Source organism: Capra hircus, chromosome 17 (assembly GCF_001704415.2).
Source record: "Capra hircus breed San Clemente chromosome 17, ASM170441v1, whole genome shotgun sequence".
Lineage (NCBI taxonomy): Eukaryota > Metazoa > Chordata > Mammalia > Artiodactyla > Bovidae > Capra > Capra hircus.
In genome coordinates, this window is record NC_030824.1 from 17280561 (window position 1) to 17299567 (window position 19007).

General features: G+C 49.7%; 1 protein-coding gene across 2 annotated transcripts; it reads left to right on the forward strand.

The window, feature by feature from the left end:
• P2RX4 (purinergic receptor P2X 4) lies at window positions 1462-18512 on the forward strand. Of its 2 annotated transcripts, XM_005691420.3 has the most exons (12): window positions 1521-2113; window positions 5232-5379; window positions 8633-8704; window positions 8821-8893; window positions 9343-9439; window positions 12629-12709; window positions 12814-12955; window positions 13482-13618; window positions 16510-16603; window positions 16723-16788; window positions 17133-17228; window positions 17935-18512. In XM_005691420.3, the coding sequence occupies exons 1-12, from the start codon at window positions 1980-1982 to the stop codon at window positions 17959-17961; spliced, it is 1167 nt and encodes a 388-aa protein (XP_005691477.2). In that variant the 5' UTR covers window positions 1521-1979; the 3' UTR covers window positions 17962-18512. The 2 variants fall into 2 exon arrangements, with proteins under 2 accessions (XP_017916752.1, XP_005691477.2); XM_018061263.1 differs by lacking the exons at window positions 16510-16603; window positions 16723-16788; window positions 17133-17228 and having other exon boundaries at window positions 1462-2113.

Genomic DNA, 19007 nt, shown 5'->3' on the forward strand with positions numbered 1-19007 from the left:
GACTTTTAAGGAAAAGTATTTTGAAGTCTCTTTCCAATGAGAACTGAGTGACTCAGTTTTCCTTTTCTGCATAAAATTTAAGCCCCACCTCTACCCCAATGGCACAAAGTTCCATTTCAGCAGAGACTTCATCTGTCTGTTCCCCTCCTGTGCCTAGAACACTGTCCAACATACAATGGGCACTCAGTAAATATCTGTCAAAGAATGAATAAAATCCCATTTAAACTATTACCACCTTTTCCTGGGGCCATTTTGGACTGAGGGAGATGGCAGCTCTATTCCTCCCTCTAACATGACAAGTCCATCTCCAGAGGAACATACTGTCTTCCTCAAATTTTATTATTCACCTTCTTATATTTCGAAAAACAAGGCGATGTGGCTTAGGAATCTCATTTCCAGGAAAAGAACTAAAATGGTATGTCAAAGATTATGCACAGGATCCACAAACTAGAAGCAATCAGATGAGAGCAGTTAGGGAAATTATCCCTGAGGAAACAATCCATAGATTTATAATGACAAGCCTGCGGTAACATGGAAAATGAAGTGTGAATCAGGAACTGGAAGGCACTATCACTGACTATGCTTACAAATTATATACAACTATCTGCTAGAATATATACTCCATAAGGGTAGGATGTTTGGGTTTGTTCTATTCACTAGATAGTGCCTGGTATATGCAAGGCGTTTATTAACACTTGTTGAACGAATCAATGAAACTAAATATAAAACACTTATGAAAACATACCTGAAGGGAATGAACACAGATGGAAAATTATGTTCAAGTGGTGCAACTGTGGGTGTTCCCTCCACTTTCCCTCTGTTTTCCAATTCTCCCTAAAGTTGTGATAAAACTTTCTCAGTTCAAAGGATGGTCACAGAAATTCCTCACCAGGCTCAGGCTGCTTCCTCCTCTGTCCTACAACGAAGGAAGCATCCGTATTGGAGTAGGGATGTGCCTGCCTTCAGTTTGGGGAGGGGTATTTTACAGCGTTTGTGGCTCCAGCCAAGAGCTACTTGCTGCGGCTAAGTCACTTCAGTCGTGTCCGACTCTGTGCATCCCCATAGACGGCAGCTCACCAGGCTCCTCTTTCCCTGGGATTCTCCAGGCAAGAATACTGGAGTGGGTTGCCATTTCCTTCTCCACCAGGCAAGAGCTCCTGGGCTACCAAATATTTAGGCTTTCCCCCCTGGTGCCTCAGATGGTAGAGTCCACCCGCAATGCAGAAGACTGGGGTTCGATCTCTAGGTCCCTGGGTGAGGAAGATAGAGAAGGGAATGACTACCCACTCCAGAATTCCATAAACAGAGAAGCCTGGCGGGCTACCGTCCATGGGGTCGCATAGAGTCATACATGACTGAGCAACTAACTTCCCCCCCCACCCACCCCGCCATTGGGGCCTGCATGAGTTTGAACTTCCAGTCGGACTACTCTTTCTCCTAAGCTGCCCCCATCCTTAGCCTCCCTCCCCTCCGCCTGCAGTCACTTCTAGACATCCCACGGGGGTCGCACTGCCCGTCTAAGGGGGGGGGGGGGGGGCAGGGTATCTTGTTCCCAAGGGGGTGGTCACTCTCTGAGGGCTCTATCTCCCCTGAGCTTCACTGGTCCTCCCTGGACCTCCTCTTGGCGTCATTCGTCCCCGTGGAGTTCATCCCCCTTGAAGGGGTCGCTCGCTCCATTATTCCCTCGCCCCTCTCCTCAGGGATCATTCGTTCCCGAGGAGGAGTCACCTCAGCCCCCGGGCTCATTCCCCCTGAGAAGGTCGCTCGTCCTCCGGCCCCCCTGAGGCGGCAGGGCACTCGTACCCGAGGGGGAGGTCACGCCTTCCGCCCGGCCCCGTCCCCTCAGGGCCAGCGCCGCCTCCTTCCGGGCCCTCCCCGCCGCGAACAGCGATTCCAGGCGGGGCTCCCGGGAAGGGACGCGGCGGCGGAGCCGGCAACCGGGCCTAGAGCGCAGGGCCGGGCGGCTCGGCGGCGGCGCCATGGCGGGCTGCTGCGCGGTGCTGGGGGCCTTCCTGTTCGAGTACGACACGCCGCGCATCGTGCTCATCCGCAGCCGTAAAGTGGGGCTCATGAACCGCACGGTGCAGCTGCTCATCCTGGCCTACGTCATCGGGTGAGCGCGGCGGCGGGCATCCACCCCGCCGGGGTCCTGGGGTCAGGGCGTGGCCCGAAGGCCGGGAGCTCCTCCTGGGTCCCGGCCGCGCACCTGCTCATCCTGGCCTAGGTCCTCGGCTGAGCCCCGCGAGCGCCCTCCAGGTGGGGTCCTGGGGACAGCGACCCGAAGCCTGTGACATATCCCCACTCCCCAAATCCTCCATCTACTCCACTCCATCCCCAGCCTCGAGGGGGACCGGCTCTGTCCCGGGTCTGGGTTCGGAGGCTGCTTTGATGTTGTGTCTTGAAGGCAAAGCCTAGCTAGACCTTCATCCTCGCCATTCCTGCTTCTTGCCCTTCTGACTTGCTCCCCGATGGCCTTTGACGGGGGCTGGGAGGGCTTCGCCCTAAACTTCTCACTCTTTGCTCTTCACTTCCCGCTGTGAGCTTCCCTTCCCTGGTGGCTGAGGTTAAAGCGTTTGCCTCCAATGCGGGAGACCCAGGTTCGATCCCTGGGTCGGGAAGATCCCCTGGAGAAGGAAACGGTAACCCAATCCAGTATTCTTGCCTGGAGAATCCCATAGACAGAGAAGCCTGGTAGGCTACAGTCCACAGGGTCGCAAAGAGTCGGACACGACTGAGCGACTTCACTTTCACTTTCACTTTTCCATTCTGATGGTCTGCTGACAGAAGCCAAGTTTTGAGACTTACACTTGGTGCCTTTGGGGTCTGTGGCTCCCTGTCCTTTCCTTTGAGCATCATGTGGTAACCCAGGATAACAGGTCACACTTTGAAAAATCACTTAAAGTTCAGTTCCTTCGTATTGTGGGGTTGTTGGAGTCTTTGGTATAGGCACCAGCCCTAACCTCATCATTTGCCATGCTGCCCTTTTCGCTTACCTGTCCTGCCACCCTAAGTCCTTACCGAGTGCTTAATTTTAATTAATGTACCCATTACACTAAAATTAAACTGTAGCCAGAAGGTGGAAGTTAATTTACCAACTCGGCCTGCCTTCGTGGTCCACCTGAAGTGTCTACAGGTGCTGAGCTGACAGATGTTATCTAATGCATCATTTTTTGTTAGTTTTGTTTTGTTAAAATGCCTAATACAGTGTTCCCCAAACTGCACATAGAGCCATTTGGGGATCTTTAAAATATACTGATTACTGGCTCTCAGACCCAGATCTTCTGATTGAAGTGCTGTAGAGTATGACCACCTCCCCAGGTGATTCCGATGTGCAGCAAAGTTTAGGAATCAGTTTCTTAGTGTTTCCCAAACCTATCTGGTCATGAGAGACTCATCGGAGGAATTGTTTAAAGATAACAGGAATCCACCCCCCTCCACTGGGGTGGGGCTTGGAATCTGTTAACACTGCCTGAAAGAATCCACATAATCTGGCAGGTTTGGCTTCTACCATCTATCGGCACAGCAGCAGTAGGTACTGACAGTGTTCAGTAAAATAGCTTTTCCAGGTATGGAGTCTACATCACAACCACCTGGCCAACCCCCAAGATTGGACTCATTAGTCACATAAAGTATCATCACAACCAACCCAGTGATTGGGATGAACCCTTCAATTTTGAAACCCATTACTAATGGGTTGGGCTTCCCTCTTAGCTCAGCCGGTAAAGAATCTGCCTGCAATGCAAGAGACCGGGGTTCAATTCCTGGGTCGGGTCCCTTGGAGAAGGAAATGGCAATCCACTTCAATATTCTTGCCTGGAAAATCCCATGGACAGAGGAGCCTCGTGGGCTACAGTCCATGGGGTCGCAAGAGTCGGACATGACTTAGTGACTAAACCACCACCACTAGTGGGTTCACTAAACTCACAGTGCTAGGTTGGACCTTTGGAATCAGGAATTGTCATGCAGCTTTTTCCTTTTGGCTTTTGCTGCTCATAGGAGGATCAGTTTACACCTACTTTGCGGTATCTTAAAGTTCTTGACTACATACAGTACATTGGCACTTGTACTGTATGGTAGCCAGAAGTTCCATGAGGCTGTTGAGCATTTGAAGTATTCCTGCTCCAAATCGAAATGTGCTGTCACTGTAAAATGCACACCAGATTTCAAGGACATAGTACGAAAAAAAGTTAAATATCATATTAACACATCTTATATTGATAATGTTAAGATATATTGGACATATTGAGTTACATAAAATATATTAAAATTAATTTTACCTGTTTCTTTTTAGCATCGCTATTAGAAATGTTTAAATTACATATATGACTCGTGTTGTATTTCTGTTGGGCAATGCAGCTTTTTTTTAAATTTTGGGCTGCACTGAGTCTTCACTGCTGCAACACGGCTTTGTCTAGTTGTGGCAAGTGGGGGCTGCTCTGCGCTGCTGAGCTCGCACTTCTCATTGTGGTGGCTTCTCTTATTGCGGGGCTTCCCTGGTGGCTCAGACAGTAAAGCATCTGCCCGCAATGCGGGAGACCTGGGTTCGATTCCTGGGACAGGAAGATCCCCTGAAGGAAATGGCAATCCACTCCAGCACTCTTGCCTGGAAAATCCCATGGATGGAGGAGCCTGATAGGCTACAGTCCACGGGGTCGCAAAGAGTCAGGCTCTAGAGCACTGGCTCAGTAGTTGTGTTACATGGGCTTAGTTGCCCTGAGGCATGTGGAATCTACCCTGACCGGGATTGAACCCATGTCCCTTGAGTTAACAGGCGGATTCTTAACCACTGGGACACCAGTGAAGTTCCTGGGCAGTGTAGCTTCATAGGGTTCCTGTGAAGGGTTGTCTGCCTTTATTATGGGATTTTTTAAGCAGTAAATGCTTTGCTTTTATACGTCTTGCTGTGATCAAATCTGACTCAGGATCTGAATTTAGGGGATTTGGGAAAGAAAAACACCATCTCTTAACTTCCTGATTCTTGACTACTTCCTGATTCAGTTCCTCTTGATGAAATTGTGATCTCTTTTCCAAATGTGATCAAAGGTAATTCTTCCTTCAAAAAGAGACTGAACATTTCTCAGTTATCTAATTGTGTTATCAGTCACAGGATGAGGTAATATTTATTTACATAGTGACTGCTGTGAAACCATCTGTTTCTGACTTCTGACAGCAACTCACTGTCCAGTAGGCTCTCCATATCTGCAATTTAAGAGACCTGTTTTATTTTATAGGTGGGTGTTTGTGTGGGAAAAGGGTTACCAGGAAACAGACTCTGTGGTCAGCTCAGTTACTGTGAAAGCCAAGGGCGTCACCATGACCAACACTTCTAAACTTGGATTCCGGATCTGGGATGTAGCTGATTATGTGATTCCAGCTCAGGTAAGCCTCCCACTGTGACTCTGTCTTTTAAACTTCAGGCCCCTAGTTCACTGCTTTCCCTTTGACTTTGCCCACCTGACTGGTGATCAGCGTGCCCAGATCACATGCCCAGATCAGCATGCTCACATCACCAGTGCCCACATTGATTGTTCTAGTCCAAGAAAGCAGTATAGACAGGCCTCTTTTTGGCTTAGGGTCTAATAGGCAATATTCAGTTGGCTGTGTTTCTTCAGCCCTGAAACATGGCTGGCTTAAACAGAGGAAGCTTTCCATATGGACACCTCGGTCTGTCTCAGGCCCTGAAAGGTGGAAAAGCATATGTTTTAAATCCTGGGAAAAGTGCAGGTGAAACTTTCACCTTTCCGTATTCTGTGATTTAACTTTATTGTTGTAAACCTGCAAGGTAAATCTTTTCAGTCATTAGAGTTGTTGTTGAGTTGCGTCCAACTCTTTTGCGGCCCCATGGACTGTAGCCCACCAGGCTCCTCTGTCCATGTGATTTCCCAGGCAAGAATTCTAGAGTGGGTTGCCATTTCCTTTTCCAAGGGATTTTCCCTACCCAGGGATCAAACCCACATCTCTTGCATTGCAGGCAGATTCTTTACCACTGAGCCACCTGGGAAGGCCCCAGCTATTAGAGACCCAAAGCCAAACAAGAAGGAAACAGATCTACCCACATGGGATTCCATCAGGAACAAAGGGAAGGGAAGAAGCTGACACAGCATCATAGTCTTCCATCTGTTAATCCACAAGCTCCAAGTTAAATATTGACTCTCTTTAACCATGATATGACTGTGATCCATAGCCAGTCCCCACATATCTTTCCAGATGGCCCCCATGCTCAGGTGACTGGGCTGGCCAGGTGCAGATAAGCTGCCAACTCTTGGCTTAGAGCAATGACTTTAGAAACTCTTTTTTTCTTCAAGTGTGTTCATTTTCCTTCTGCCTTCTCAAGGAAAGGGTCTGGCGGGATGCCCAGAGAGAAGTCAGAGCTAATGGAGCCATAAAGGTCAAATGGAACAGAGGATTTATAGTTAGCTGGAGGAAGCTGGTCCTGTAGGCATGCACCTGTCCCAACAGAGAGACCTCTGCTTCCTGTGAAGCCACAGCCTCATTGTGGAAGGTTCTAGGAATATCATGCTCAGCCTGTTTACTGAACACGCAGAAGGATACGGTACCCTGCTTATGATCCTCGGTGGAAGAGAAAACACAGCAACTTTGCCTTCCATCTCGGATCAGGGCTGGGGGCCATGTGAGTTCTGCAGGGTTCTCCTCACGAGCTCTCATGATACCCTTGTGCTTCTCCAAAGATAGAACACAAATATCTGTTTGCACCACATCTACTCAGCTCACCTCCAGACCTAAATTTCTCTAAACTTAAAGGAGATAAGAAATAGGAAACAAAAAGTAAATCTCACTGACTTGTTCAGGTCTAACTCAGGAGCGATGTAGGAGTAGCCTTCTGTAAATACCAAGCAAGCAGTATGTCTATGTATGGAACGCAGGAGCCTGACAGGGCACCTGACCTGGGCCTCCTGCCCCATCATCATGCCTCCCCCTCCAGCCATTTCCTCCACTCCTAACATGCTTTGCTCCAGGCCTGTCCTTGAAAGGGGCTTCCCTGGTGGCTCAGATGGTAAAGCGTCCACCTACAGAGTGGGAGACCTGGGTTCGATCTCTCAGTTGGGAAGATCCCCTGGAGAAGGAAATGGCAACCCACTCCAGTACTCTTGCCTGGAAAATTCCATGGACTGAGGAGCCTGGTAGGCTGCAGTCCATGGGGTTGCAAAGAGTCAGACACGACTGAGAAACTTCACATTCACGTGTCCTTGAAAGATGCCAACTGTTCCCAGAGCTTCCATCACCTTGTCAGACCTGAGGGTGGAAACATCTGGAAACTCTTTGGTCCTTGAGTTTCCTTGATGGCTCCCGGCACTGACTGCTCTTCCTGGAAGTGTGAACTGCTCAGAGCATTTCATTTTAGAGTACCAGTGGCCATTGTGGAAGGTCCAACTTGAATTTGCAGGACCTTTGTCTTTTATTCCATATACTAGAAGGTCACTACCCACTCCGGTGTTCTTGTCTGGAGAATCCCAGGGACGGTGGAGCCTGGTGGGCTGCCGTCTATGGGGTCGCACAGAGTCGGACACGACTGAAGTGACTTAGCAGCAGCAGCAGCAGCAGCAGAAGCAGCAGCAGCAGCAGCAGCAGCAGCAGCAGGTCACTGTTAGCAGTTTTCCAGTCTCATCCCCAAGCGACCTGTTGATCACAAACTTCAAATCAACCAGTGGGCGCTTTCATACTTCGGAGGAGGAAACGAAACCTTCTCTAAGGGAGAAGTGTCATTGGGTCTTCTGTATAGTATGTTTGATGTATTTACTTCAGTTTCTGTTAGGAAAGAGAACCAGCCAAACTTGAGACCTTTGAGCTCTCATGTTTCTGGGCCTCTGAAGTAGTCCAGTTGGCAGAGGACATTCCAGGCACTTCTTGGCTCTTTCCCCTCAACAAGTCAAGTTTTATTAAGGAGCCATTTCAGGGTGTAGACATGTTTTGTGTCTTTTTTAATGGAGGTGAAATTCATGTATCGCATTATTAACCAGTTCAGAATGACAAATTCAGTGGCGTTTAGCACATTCACAGGGATGTGCAACATCACCTCAATCTAGCTCCAGAACATTTTTATCAGTCTGAAAGAAAACCCCACGCTCATTAAGCTGTCACCTCCTCGTCCACCTCCCCCCCACCCCCGACCCCTTTACAACCACTAATCTACTTTCCATCTCTGGATTTGCCTCTTCTGTACATTTCATATCGATGGGCTCACACACTACGTGGCCTTTTGTATCTGACTTCTTAGACTCAGCGTCGTATTCTGAAGTTCATCCACCTTGTAGCCATGTCAGTGTTTCGCTCCTTGGTATGGCTGAGTCATATTCCATTACAGGTGTGGACTGCAGTTTGTTTATCCATTCACCCCGTAATAGATGCAGAGTTATTTCCATCTTTGGCCTATTGTAAATGCTGCTGCTGTGAACACACATGCAGGTGTTTGAGTCCCTGTTTCCAGTCAGTTATAAACTCTCTTAGGCAAGAATGGGAGACCCTAAGATCAGTGTTTAACTATCTCTGGTGTGGCATGTGGGAGAAGTGAAAGGTACTGTCGTAATAAAGGCATGTCCGACCCTCCTTGTGGCTCTACCTGGCTCCCCTGAAGGTCACATGCAGCACTGTCTCCCCTCTACCCTCTCTGCAGGAGGAAAACTCTGTCTTCATCATGACCAACATGGTCATCACCATGAACCAGACACAAGGCTTCTGTCCTGAGGTAGGGAGCTTCTTGGAGAAGAGCCTTGGGCCTCATACCCTCCTCTCCATCCTTGTCCCACAGCAGGTGGGGCCAGGCTGTGTGAAACCTGTTTTCACTGGTTCTTCCTCCTCCAGATCCCGGGTAAGACCACTATGTGTGAAACTGATGCCAACTGCACTGCCGGCTCTGCAGGCACCCACAGCAGCGGTATGAATCTGTGACCATGACCCCACAGGAGACGCTTAGGCTGGGGAGGGCAGCCCCCAACCAGACTGCCTCCCTGTGGTGGGGGAGGGGCCCTCTCAGAGGGAGATCTCCGCGGTGGAGGACTCCCCCGCACCCCCCAGTGCCTTCACATGACCCAGACGGGGGTCCCAGGACCCTCTCGAAATTCATCTCTGTCCTTTGCACCCCAGAAACCATCCCAGATCTTGCCCTGTCCTGTGGCTCAGCATCACCCTGTGATCGGCAAAACAGAGGTGTGGCTAGGTCTCAGGCAGATCTTTTCCTCCAGTTTGAATCTCTGGACAGTGTAAATCCCAGGATCAGAATAGCTTGAGACTGACTGCATAGGATGCATGGCAGAGCTTCCACTCTGACTCACAAAGTAGAAAGTAGAAGACCCCCGCAGACCTGGGTGCCCCTCTTCCCTGTAGGAGTCGCGACAGGGAGGTGCGTGTCATTCAATGGGACCTTGAAGACATGCGAGGTGGCAGCCTGGTGCCCGGTGGAGGACGACACAGAAGTGCCAAAGTGAGTCCTACTCAAGGAACGCAAGAGTCCTCAAGGCTGGGTCTCGGGCCTGGGGGAGGCAACCGGGAATTGTGCTTTGTGCTCTGGGTGTCGGCCTGTGCTAGCAGGCTTCCCTGGGCTGACGGTTCTCAACCATCAGTGGTGGATGGGCCACGGTGTTTATCACCCATGATAAGAGTGCAGATGACTTATTTCTATGTGAGAAATCTGTCAGTTGCAAGTAACTGACAGGAAACAGTTCTCAGGGCCTTAAGCGGGTGTGTGCACACACACACATACACACATGCATGCTCACACACATGCATTCACAGTGGGGGCAGTCTATTGTTCACCTAACCACAGAGATCCCAGCATGGCTAGATCTGGGCCTCAGGGGACAGCATCTGAGTCTCCACCTCTTGGCTCTGCTTTCTTCCATGTTGGCTTCATTCCCAGGACCCATGACATATCCCAGGTCTCCCTGCCCAGCTGTCCATGGAGGTTCTGTGTGTGCTCAGTCATGTCCGACTCTTTGCAACCCTGTGGACTGTAGCCCACCAGGCTACTCTGTCCATGAGGATTCTCTAGGCAAGAGTACTGGAGTAGGTTGCCATGCCTTCCTCCCAGGGATCTTCCTAACCCAGGGATCTTCCCAACCCAGGGATCAAACTTGTATCTCTTGAGTCTCCTGCATTGGCAGGCGGATTCTTTACCACTATGCCACCTGGGAAACCCATAGAGATTATAGACCTGTCCATCTTTACATCTTCAGCCACATCTGTCAACCCATCCAGCCCATTCCTGTGGTTGGGGGAGGGATTTTGCTTATGACTCGGGCCTGGGTCACAGGCCTTCCTGGCTAGAGGTGAAGTCAGATCCACCCAGATGACACAGGCTGAATGGATTCTAAAGGAAACATGGCGTTCTCTTACCAGAAAAAAGGGGAGCACATGCTGGGCAGGAAGATTATTAATGTTCATGGACGTGTATTTGATAAACTAGAGCAGGTTCAAGGTTGCCTTGAGTAACATTGAGTAACAGAGCCTAACTGTGATCATCTGTGCTGTGAGTGGGTGGAGCTAGAGGTAATGCTTTTGGAATCTGGACTCGCTAGCAACCTGGAGGCCTTTCTTGCTCAGAATTCAGACTGAGGCCTAGATTAGCCCAGGGGAGCAGGTAACCAGGTGAACATCATCCTGGGTGTGTCGCAACACAAGACAGTGTTGAGATCTGCAGGTTGTTGAGGGCAGCAGTTCCAGCTAGGGAAGGGAATTCCACAAGACAGGAATCCTAGCATTCTGGGGCTGGAAAGGACCTTATGGAGCTGGTGGCCATGTGTGGCTACTGAGTACTTGAAATGCAGCCTGGGGGGCTTACCTGGTGAGTCAGTGGTTAAGACTCCATGCTATCAATACAGGGGCCATGGGTTCCATCCACGGCCAGGAAATTAACATGCTGCATGCCTAGGAAAGAAAGAAAGGAAGGAAGAAATGCAGCTGGGTCCAAAGTGAGCTCTCAGGGGAAAATCCACTCCAGGTTCTGCATACTTTAAATTAATTTAAGAAAAGCATATGTCATATCTGATTAGGGCTTCCCTGATAGCTCAGCAGTAAAGAATCCACCTGCAATGCAGGAGATGTTGGTTACATCCTTGGGTCAGGAAGATCCCCTAGAGAAAGAAATGGCAACCTATTCCAGTATTCTTGCCCGGGAAATACAGTGGACAGAGGAGCCTGGTGGGGTACAGTCCATGGGGTCACAAGAGTCAGACACAACTCAGCGACTAAATCACAGTATCTCATTAATAATATTCTTTGTTGTTTACATGTTGGAATCTTATTTTAGACATATGGAGTTATTATAGAAAAGTTCATTTCACTTGTTACTTTTTAACGTGACTGTCAGGAAACTTAAATTACAACACAGTTTGTGTCTTGATCCCTGGGTTGGGAAGATCCCCTGGAGAAGGGAATGGCACCCCACTCCAGTATTCTTGCCTGGAGAATTCCATGGACAGAGGAGCCTGGCAGGGTACAGTCCATGGGGTTGCAAAGAGTCAGACACAGCTGAGCGACTAACACTTTGTGTCTCACAGTGTATTTTCACTGCACAGCGCTGTTACAGATCTCATCAGTGTAGGATGATTTTTAAGTGTTTACTGATAACATGAAATAACAGAGTCACATGGAAAGGTATTCCCGTCTTCACTCTTATTCAGCCCTGAGTGGATGTCAAGGAGGAGGTGCTGGTCTGGAGTCTGTATCCCTCACCGATTTCCATTTCTCACCAAGAACAAGCCCCAGGCTCAGTACACGACAAACATGGGAACCACAGTTTGTAATGACATTGTTCTAACTTAGTTATATTTATTTGAGTGATGATCTCTGACTTGTGGCAAATAATATTTTTTTATAGTTATGATGGAAAGTTTTATTTAGAAATGAATGTCAATTAAAAGAAAAAAGGTGAGTTGAGGGACTTCTCTGGTGGTCCAGTGGTTAAGACTCTGCACTTAACGCTGCAGGGGGGCACAGGTTCAATCCCTGGTCGGGGAACAGATTGTGCATGCCAGGTGATGCAGCCAAAAAAAAAAATTCAACCTGGGTTGGGGAGCCTCCTCCACTAGGGGTCAGTTCACACTGCCACATCCCCCTGTAGAAAGGCTCTAAGGCTCCCCATCCCGGGACAGATTCTGCTTCTGCCCTCAGCAGGAGCGGACGTGGCACTTCCAGAAAGAGGTGGTGCAGCAGCACGCGCCACGTGCCATTTCCAGCCTCTAGGTGAACTCACCTTTGCTTTCACTTGTTAAACCAGATCTGTTGGGAACACCTGAGGTAAGCCCTGAAACCCAGCACCTGCCAGACCCAGTGATTGCTAGGGAGGCCAGGAGGCCCTGCCCCTCCCACCCATGTCGGTAGCTATTCCTCAGGTTCTTAAATTCCCATGGCCTCAAGGAAAAGGCCCTGCCCTTCTGTGCTTGGAAGAAACCAGAAACCTTGGTTTACTGTTTCCTCTCTTGACCTAGTGTTTATGCAGAGGAGAGTAGCAAAAAAAAAAACCAAAAACCATGAGAAACGTTTTACTTTTTTCTTGGCAAAGTGATATTGTAAGACACACGTGTCTGCCTGCCGCTTAAAAATATTACCTAGGTATATTAGGAGTGTACATATGTTTGTACTTTTATTAACAATATGTTATAATTTTTTTCAGGCCTGCTTTTTTAAAGGCTGCAGAAAACTTCACTCTTTTGGTTAAGAACAACATCTGGTATCCCAAATTTAACTTCAGCAAGTAAGTGGCGACCAGCCGTGTGAGTTCACCAATGTCTTGGAGAAACTTCCGGCTCTTCTTTGAGGTTTTCCTCGCTCCTATTTTCTGCTTCCTCCTGACTTTAGGAGGAATATCCTTCCCAACATCACCACCGCCTACCTCAAAACATGCATTTATGATGCGAAAACAGATCCCTTCTGCCCCATATTCCGACTTGGAAAAATTGTGGAGAATGCAGGGCACAGCTTCCAGGACATAGCCACTGAGGTAGGTGCAGGTCTTGGCTTTTCTTAAAAAAAAAAAAATTATGCATTTATTTATTTGGCTGTACTAGGTCTTAGTTGTGGCTTCCCTAGTAGCTCAGCTGGTAAAGAATCCGCCTGCAATTTGGGAGACCCAGGTTTGATCCCTGAGTGGGGAAGATCCCCTGGAGGAGGGCATAGCAACCCACTCCAGTATTCCTGCCTGGAAAATCTCATGGACAGAGTAGCCTGGCGGGCTACAGTCCATGGGGTCGCAAAGAATTGGACATGACTGAAGCAACTTAGTATGCATACATGGTCTTAGTTGCAGTGCATGGGATCTACACTGTGGCATGCGGGGTCCTTAGCTGCCTCATGCAGGGTGTTTAGTTGCGGCATGTGGCATCTAGTTCTCTGATCAGGGATTGAGCCCAGGCCTCCGGCTTTCGGAGTCTTAGCTACTGAACCACCAGGGAAGTCCCAGTCCTGGCTGTTCTAGCACAACCTTTGACACATCACCTTCTAGAACGGGCTCTGCTCGCACCCCACAGGGAGGCATCATGGGCATCCAGATCAAGTGGAACTGCAACCTGGACAGGGCCGCCTCCTTCTGCCTGCCCAGGTATTCCTTTCGCCGCCTGGACACCCGGGACACAGCCCACAATGTATCCCCAGGCTACAATTTCAGGTGGGTGCGAGCTTGGGCCCCATGCCTCATGTGTTGGAGGCGATGGCAACTAGATCACTCCCCAGTGGGGGCCTCCACGCCCACCCAAGACCAAGGGCAGGAGGGGAAGCATGCGCCAGGGAGAGTGGTCCAAGCAGGGCCTCGCCCCCATGGCATTCCAACGCGTGAGAGCCCTCCCTGCCTTTTCTTGCCTCCAAGAGAGTCTGCCTGTTTTAGCTTTCCCAGACCAGCCTCTACCAGGATTCTGAGGAGTGGCTGAGTCTGTGGTCCTCCAGTCCAAAGGCCTCTGGGGCCTGACTCGTGAATTGGCTTCTTAGGTGATCTGGCCCCTAGAATCTCCAAGGAGCAGGGATACAGGTTTTAGTCTCAGGAAAGGCCTTTGTTGGTACATCCGTTGGGAGGTGCTGTGCATTCGTTCCCCAGGACTGCCCTAACAAATGACCACAAACTGGCTGGCTCCAAGCGGCAGGACTCTGTCTTCTCACAGTTCTGGAGAACAGAAGCTTCAGATCAGTGTATCTGCAGGCCAGGCTCCTGTATACACAGGCCAGTGTATCTCCTGGCCTCTTCCTGCTTCTGATGGCTCCTGACCACCCTTGGTGGTCCCTGGCTTACAGGTGCATTGCTCCAGTCTCTGCCTCTGTCATCCCATGGCCTCCTCCTTTCTGTGTCTGTGTCCCTCGTCTTTTATAAGGACACCAGTTGTATAGGATTTGGGGTCCACCTGAATCCAGTATGACCTCATCTTAACTGTGATTACATTTGCAGAGACTCTATTTGTAAGTAAGGTCACACTCACAGGTTCTGGGTAGACATGAACTTGGGGGACAGTATTCAAACCAGTGCAGCTGGTAATCTGAGGAGAGGGCTGAGGGACCAGTCACTTTTTGGCTGACAATTGTCACTTCCTTGACCCAATGAAATCTGCACCACGTACATTTTCATGCAGTCTTTGTTGCGTTTTCCACACCAAAACCAAGGACCAGGAAGGACCACCTGAGCAGGCTGTGCTGTTGTGTGCTAAGTCGTTTCAGTTATGTCGGACTCTTTGTGACCCTATGGACTGTATAGCCCGCCAGGCTCCTCTGTGGAATTCTCCAAGCAAGAATGAAGAATGGTGCTCTTGTCCTGCACTTATCGCCCTCTAGTGGTGATGAAGTGAAGTGACGTGAAAGTCGCTCAGTCCTGTCCTCCTCTTTGCGACCTATGGACTAGAAAGTCCATGGACTTCTCCAGGCCACAATACTGGAGTGGGTAGCCTTTCTCTTCTCCAGAGGATCTTCCCAACCCAGTGATAGAACCCAGGTCTCCCGACTGCAGGCAGATTCTTTACCAGCTGAGCCACAAGAGAAGCCCAGGAATACTGGAGTGGGTAGCCTGTCCCTTCTCTAGCGGATCTTCCCAACCCAGGAATCTAACCGGGGTCTCCTGCATTGCAGGTGGATTCTTTGCCAACCGAGCTATCAGAGAAGCCTAGTGATGACGTGTGGAATCAAATACATGCAGGATCTGCTGTCCTTTTGAACCATTTGGTTCACTGATTAGAAGGGAAGATACTTAGGTTTGTTCCTAGTAAGGGAGTCTGATTTGCAGTGCTCTATCTCTGTGGTTACACAGTTCTTGTAGAAACCACTGTGGAAAAACCTCCAGCTTGGGCTGGAACCCCAGAACAGAGAGAAGTCCTCACAAGGACACCCGTCAGCATTAGTCCCACCTGAGTTCCCCAGGCCTGGACCACGGCCTGGAAGTTGGGAGCCAGACAGATCTCAGCCACAGCTTAAGCTCCTGGTGGATCCCCTGTGTAACATGGGCAGCAAGTGGGGAAAGTCTCAGTGGTTCTCCCCACAATGTTCCCTCTCTTGTTCTTTTTAAATGGCTTTATTGAGATATAGTTCATATTCTACACAGTTCACCCATTTAAAGTAGAATTCAGAGGGGTTTTTTAAAGCATATTCATATTCAGAGTTATGCAATGATTACTGCAATTTTAGAATATTTTTATCACCTCAGAAACCCCAGCCTCTTAAGCTTTCACCTCTCTATCCTTCCATCTACCTCAGCCCCTGGCAACCAGTAATCTACCTAATTTACTGATTCTTGAATTTCATAGGAATGGACTCATATAATAGGTGGCCTTCTATGACTGGCTTCTTTCACTTAGCATCATTTTTTTTTCCAGGTTCATCCATGTTGTAGCATTTATCAGTACCTCTCTTTTTGTGGCTAAATAATATTCCATTGTGTGGACATACCATTTTTATCTACTCTTCCTACTGATGGGTCAAAGGTTCTTTAATTTTTTTTAAAAAAAGGTCCAATCCTGATGCTTAATCTTCCCCACCCACAAAGCAGTCTTCATGATTGCTGTAGCCTGGCCACCTTTTATTAGTGGCCAAGGTCTCCTTACTCAGAGGCAGGGGGCTCAGCAGTGTCAGGAAGGACTTTCAGAGGAGGAAGTTCTGGTTTTAAGTCGTAGCAGGTGACAGAGATGACAGAGGGGGGGATCTCTTTGTGTGCCCTTCTGCCTGCATTCCAGGCATTCTGCACTGTGGGCCCAGGCGCCCTCCTCCTCAGCAGGCCAGCGCTTCTCCCACATGGCTCACATTAGCCAGGAAAGGCCTTGAGGAGCTAGAAGAAGTGAAGTGAAGTCGCTCAGTCATGTCCAACTCTTTGCGACCCCATGGACTGTAGCCTACCAGGCTCCTCCCTCCATGGGATTTTCCAGGCAAGAGTACTAGAGTGTGGTCTATACAGCATGCAGGCATGAGTGACTCCTTAGCCCGTGCCAGCTCCGCCAGGGCCTCAGCAGTTCACCCTGACAACCCTTGCCAGGATCCAGATGCTGTCTCAGGCCGCCTGTGCCCAGATGAAACCTGGCCTTCTCTCCACAGGTTTGCCAAGTACTACAGTGACCCAAATGGTGCTGAGCACCGCACGCTCATCAAAGCCTATGGCATCCGCTTTGACATCATTGTGTTTGGAAAGGTAGCCTGGCCACCGGCTCCCCTTGTTCAGAGCCCATTAGTCTTCTGGGTTGGGTGGGGGCCAGAGGGCCCACTCTCTACCCCCATCACAACTTTTTCTTTTTCTCCTATCACTCACAGGCTGGGAAATTTGACATCATCCCCACCATGATCAACATTGGTTCCGGCTTGGCGCTCTTAGGGGTGGTGAGTGGCTCATCCCCACCCCCAACCCTGCCGCAGGGTTGCAGCCCTTCCGGCAGTGGCTAGCACAGCAAGTTGAGACTCTCCACTGCCACTCTGGTTCTTCCCCTCGACCCCAGACTTGTTTCTAGACTCAGCCCTCCAGGCTTGTTTGCCTTTCCCCATCCTGCTGCCTCCACCTGCCATTCTCTAAGACCATGCCCCTTGGGGCTTAATTGTTTCCCCTGAGAGATGAGGGAGCCTTTCCTTTCCTTGGAGGATCCCAGGTGTCATGGGAAGGGGCACACACAGAAGAGCAGAGACCACAGCAACTTGGCTCATTCTTTCTTGCCCTGTGCTACATTCAGGCGACAGTGCTGTGTGACGTCATAGTCCTCTACTGCATGAAGAAGAGATATTACTATCGCGAGAAAAAATATAAATACGTGGAAGATTATGAGCAGGTAGGCTGCCTCCTGAACTCCCAGCAGGCAGGAAGGCCAAAGCGCCTGACCTCACCTGCCTCTTGTACCAGTAGTGAGAACCCAGTACATTTAGGAGTATTGTCCACCCAAGCAGTCACACACCACTCTCATCATCCACTCCATTTCTGGACCATCTGTACTAACATTTGCTTCATGCTTTTCTTCAGATGGACTCACCCTTTAAAATCTAGCCTCATTTTAAACAGTGACGTCTCAGGCTAGTTAGGGCTTCCCTGGTAGCTCAACTGGTGAAGAATCTACCTGCAATGCAGGAGACCTGGGTTCGATCCCTGGGTTGGGAAGATCCCCTGGAGGAGGGCATGGCAACCCACTCCAATATTCTTGCCTGGAGAATCCCCATGGACAGAGGAGCCTGGCAGGCTGCAGTTCATGGGGTTGCAAAGAGTTGACTGAGCGACTAAGCACAGGTTATTTATGAGAATGTAGCAAGACAAAATCTGTGTCCACACTCTACTTAAATTTGACTTGTAGAGCAAGAAAGGTTGGGTACCTCTAGGATCTACCTGAGTACTTTCAGTTGTGGAGGGTCATCCAGATGTCCTCGGGGAAAGTGCTCGACCCTCCTTTGTCCCAGATGGTCCAGGCTTACCTGTAGGCAGCAACTGGTGGGTGCACACGTATCCATAAGCACATCAACTGACGACAGGCATGTTGTTCTTTGCAGGGTCTTGGTAATCAGATGGACCAATGATGCCCACCCCTCACCTGGGCTCTCCATGGCCCTAATCAGAGCACAGCGAGGAAGGATAAAAGGCTGCCACGTCACCCCAGAGAAAGTTCCAGATTCTGAGTCGTCTCCATAGCACTGCAGGGTTGCCCAGCTGCTCCCGCGTTCTCTATGTAGGGTTTGTGCAGTAAACCACTCTGCACAGTGGCAACCGGCTCACCTCTGCTGCGCCTTCAGTTCAGTATCACTGGGCTGAGCTCTGGCCCAAGGCCAGTGATGCAGCAATGGCTGCATGGGGGCCTTCTCCAGGGCCGGCTTTCCTCAGCATCTTCCACCTCCAGCCCCTTGGGAGACCAGGCCGGTCCTCCAAGGCCCGACAGCTCCATTCAAGCACTTTATGAGGAAGGCAGGACCCCTGGGTGCGGTCATAGCTCTTTAGCACTCTGGGCCACTGTTCCTCTTCCCCCAACCGAGGCCTCAACCCCACACTTGTGAGGCGGAGCCAGTGTTTTTCCTTTGTGAAGAGCTACACTAAATGACTGAGGACCAAACATTAAAACAAATGACTTTCTTAATCTCTGTGTGGTTTCACAGCATGGGCTAGAACTTTCCTTCCTGCCCTTTTATTTCAACCAGTAAATCCACCTGTTACCCCAGCTCACTGTGTTCAGAAAGGTTCCTGAAACAAGTCTATTGCTGGAGCTGGTTTCCGCGCCGCCCCCCCCACCCCCCGACTTTAACCTTCTCTTAAAAGCCTAAGAAGTCTGGTTCTTCATTAGTTTATGTTCTTAGGGAGTTTACAAGATTTTTTTCCTGTGGTGTCTTACCTGTGCCTACATTTTACATAAGTGTGTGGGTGTATACTACAGGGAACACAGTTTTAGGGGACACGAAGTTGGCTTATGCTCCCTCCCCATTTGCCTTCCAGAAGCCTCAAACCAAAAGCAGCACCAGCTACATCTACCTTGCCACCAGTTTGAAATGTTAATGAAGCTATTTCTGGCCGGGCCTTCACACCGACTTCATTCTGCATCAGGTGTTCAGCATCTCCTTAAAGGAAGCAGCCCGCC